At 64.5% G+C, this 2,755-nt stretch overlaps 1 protein-coding gene across 1 annotated transcript; it reads right to left on the bottom strand.

The window, feature by feature from the left end:
• Positions 1–858: 858 nt before the first annotated feature.
• MNEG_15961 (hypothetical protein) lies at positions 859–1,558 on the bottom strand (the record flags this gene model as incomplete). Its single annotated transcript, XM_014035568.1, has 2 exons — positions 859–1,010; positions 1,297–1,558. Coding segments are annotated over 2 exons (414 nt in total), but the record flags the coding sequence as incomplete, so codon positions are not given.
• Between the last annotated feature and the right edge of the window lie 1,197 nt (positions 1,559–2,755).

The raw sequence follows: 2,755 nt of genomic DNA, 5'->3' as shown, positions 1-2,755 counted from the left end.
GCACTTTGACAGCCCGAGGGCCTCGAGGTTTGTGAGGCCCCCCAGGCGCGCCACGCCCCCATCTGACAGCTCACAGCCATCGAGGCGCAGCTCCCGCAGGCGGGCTAAGCCTGGGGCGGGGTACGGGTGCGCAAATTGGTGCCCGGGAGGGGAGGTGCATGCTTGATCGTGGCGTGCTGCTTGTCGAGCGTTTGGCTGACACCGCAGCGACAGCACACGCGCATGGACGCATGCACACAAAACTATGCATGCAGGCACAAACATGCACAATACATGCTCATGCGCGCACATGCGCTCATGCGCGCACACACACACACACACACACACACACACACACACACACACACACACACACACACACACACACATGCATGCATGCACACACACACATGTCTTGCAAACTCCATGACTAACTCACCTCCGATGACCTCTGTGGCCTCGTCACCAACTTGGTGACAGTTGGCCGCCCTCAGCACAGCCACCCCCTTCAGGTGACTCAGGGCACCCAGCCCGGCGCCCGTCACCTGCAAGGAGCAGCGGCCAACGGGGGTGCGGCGCGCGCGTTGCGTGGCCGCGCCCCCGCCGCAGCTTTTGTGAAGGGGCAGGGGGGGTCTGCGCGTGCAGCGGGCGCTGCGCCTGTGCAGCTACCCCGGCGGCAGCTGCCGCGCCGCCGCGACTGGTCACCTCACAAAGGTAGAGGGCGGCGCCCGCAGCCCACGCAGCCCACGCAGCCGGGGGCGGCGCAGCGTCAGGCAAGCCAAAGGGCAGGGTGTTCGCTCCCATGCCGCTGCTGCAAGGTGTCCTAAGAAAAGGTTCAGGGTTTGGGTTTCACCAAACCTTTCACCCCGGGCCACCCACCAGGTTGCAGTTTGTGATGTCCAGCACGCGCAGGCCGTTGCACACGGCAACGCGCGCGAGCCACTCGTCATCGACCCCCTCAAGCTTAGACAGGTTGAGGGTGTCGGTCCAGGGCGTCAGCGCGTGCGGCAGCAGCCGGAGGTCGAGCTTGCCTTTTGGAGGGGGTTTGTGTTGCGCCGGGGTTCCGGAGGGGGTGGCGGGTTTAGTTGGTGTTTGGGGCATCGCGGAAAGGCGCGTTTGGGATGGGTGCCGGGAAAGTAGGCCTGTTCTGAGGGCTTCAGGGTCTTGTCAGGGTGGTAGAGCTGGCAAGCAGCGCGCCGGCCGCCAGGCGGGCCCGCGGCGTCCGCGGCGCAGGCGGGCGGCGGGCGCGGGCTTCATGGTTCGCCCCCAGCTCTGAGCTGTGCCCGGGCAGCTTCAGATCTGGGCGCTTTGCCCCACCGCGCGTGGCCGCGCCCTCACCCTCGTCGACGAGATGGTCCGCCACGCGCTGTATCAGCTCCGAGGGCAGCACAGATATGTCGAGGCTGGCGGCGTTTGCCGCGACGACGGCAACACAAAGGTCTTGCAGCGAAGCGGGCGCGTTGGCGCCGCTGGGGCGCCGGCGCTTGCGGAACGTCGGGATGGGGGAGACGCGCGCTGCTGTGGCATACTGCTCCGGCGACTTCTTTTCCCGCTGGGACAGGCACAGGGCGTTGCCCATCGCGTCGGAAGCCCGCGCTGTGAGGCTGACTCGGCGATTGGCTCCGAGTCAGCCAAGGCGCACGGCTGACAATGTATATGAATTTGAATGAAGTGATAGGCTGTAATTGTGCAGGAAAAAGCGCCGTGTGCGCCGTACTGGAGCCCAGCGAGATCTTGGGTGGACAACGGTGCTGACCGCACGGCGCGTCTCCTCACAGGAGGTAAAGGCTGGTGATTAGAAAGGGCACATTGTGACAGGCGCACCTGTCCGCGGTACGGTAACAAATGGTTTGAGCAGCGAGCCAAAACAGCCGGCGGCGTTTCATCAGCCTTGAATCTGTCTGGCTTCATCGTCTACACGATGCTTTCATAAATTTATTCGCAGATGCAGTGGCAATAACACATGTTGTTGCCTGTACTGTACATAGCTGCACACAGGCGGCCGTTTGATCTCACAGCGCGCGGACAGACACCCAGCGATTTGAACGCTCAGCTGCTCAGTGCCCCAATGTTGTCGTCACCCCCGACTTCGCAGCGCTTCGGCACTACAGTAGCATTTTGGGTCCCCACCACCACCTGGCAGCAACAGACCCTCGATTCCCCGCCCAGGCCTCCGGTTTACACGCTCAGCACGCTGTCTCCTCGCACGACGCGTGGCGAGCGGCACGCTTGCGCAACATGCACACGCTTGCACATGCAACCCCGAGCCCCACTGCGGCGCAGGACGGAAGGGTTGTGCGCAGCGCGCGGCGAAGGGCATCCCTCCCCGGCCCCGCGCAGCGCCCGTCACCGCTACCGCCGCCGCTTCGCCTGCTTCGCCTCTTTGGCCCCCTTCCGCACGTTGCCCTGCGGCCCCGCGACGCGCTCGCGGATCTTCAGCTGCTTCGCGTTCGGCGGCTTTATTGGGTGCGCCAGTGCGTGCTTTTCGAGGTCGGTGAGCTCCTCTGTGCGGCCGCCGCCGCCGTGCTTCTTGCCGACGGGCGCAAAGCCGATCGCCTTGAGGGGGTCTGGAGGTGGTTTCGGGGGAGGGTGTGTGTGGGTGCAGGATGCGAGATCGCATGTTTGCTTGCGAGCGAGCGGGGGGCGGTTACGCGTGCAGAATTGCTTTGTGTGTGTGTGTGTGTGTGTGTGTGTGTGTGTGTGTGTGTGTGTGTGTGTGTTGCAGAGGGCGGAGGACAGCCAGTCAGTTCAGACGGCCTCACTGAGCAGCCGCCGC

The sequence above is a fragment of the Monoraphidium neglectum genome, assembly GCF_000611645.1.
Source record: "Monoraphidium neglectum strain SAG 48.87 unplaced genomic scaffold scaffold05837, whole genome shotgun sequence".
NCBI classification, from domain to species: Eukaryota; Viridiplantae; Chlorophyta; class Chlorophyceae; order Sphaeropleales; family Selenastraceae; genus Monoraphidium; species Monoraphidium neglectum.
The sequence above is the reverse complement of the archived record's forward strand: the minus strand, read 5'-3'. Positions and strand labels throughout refer to the sequence as shown.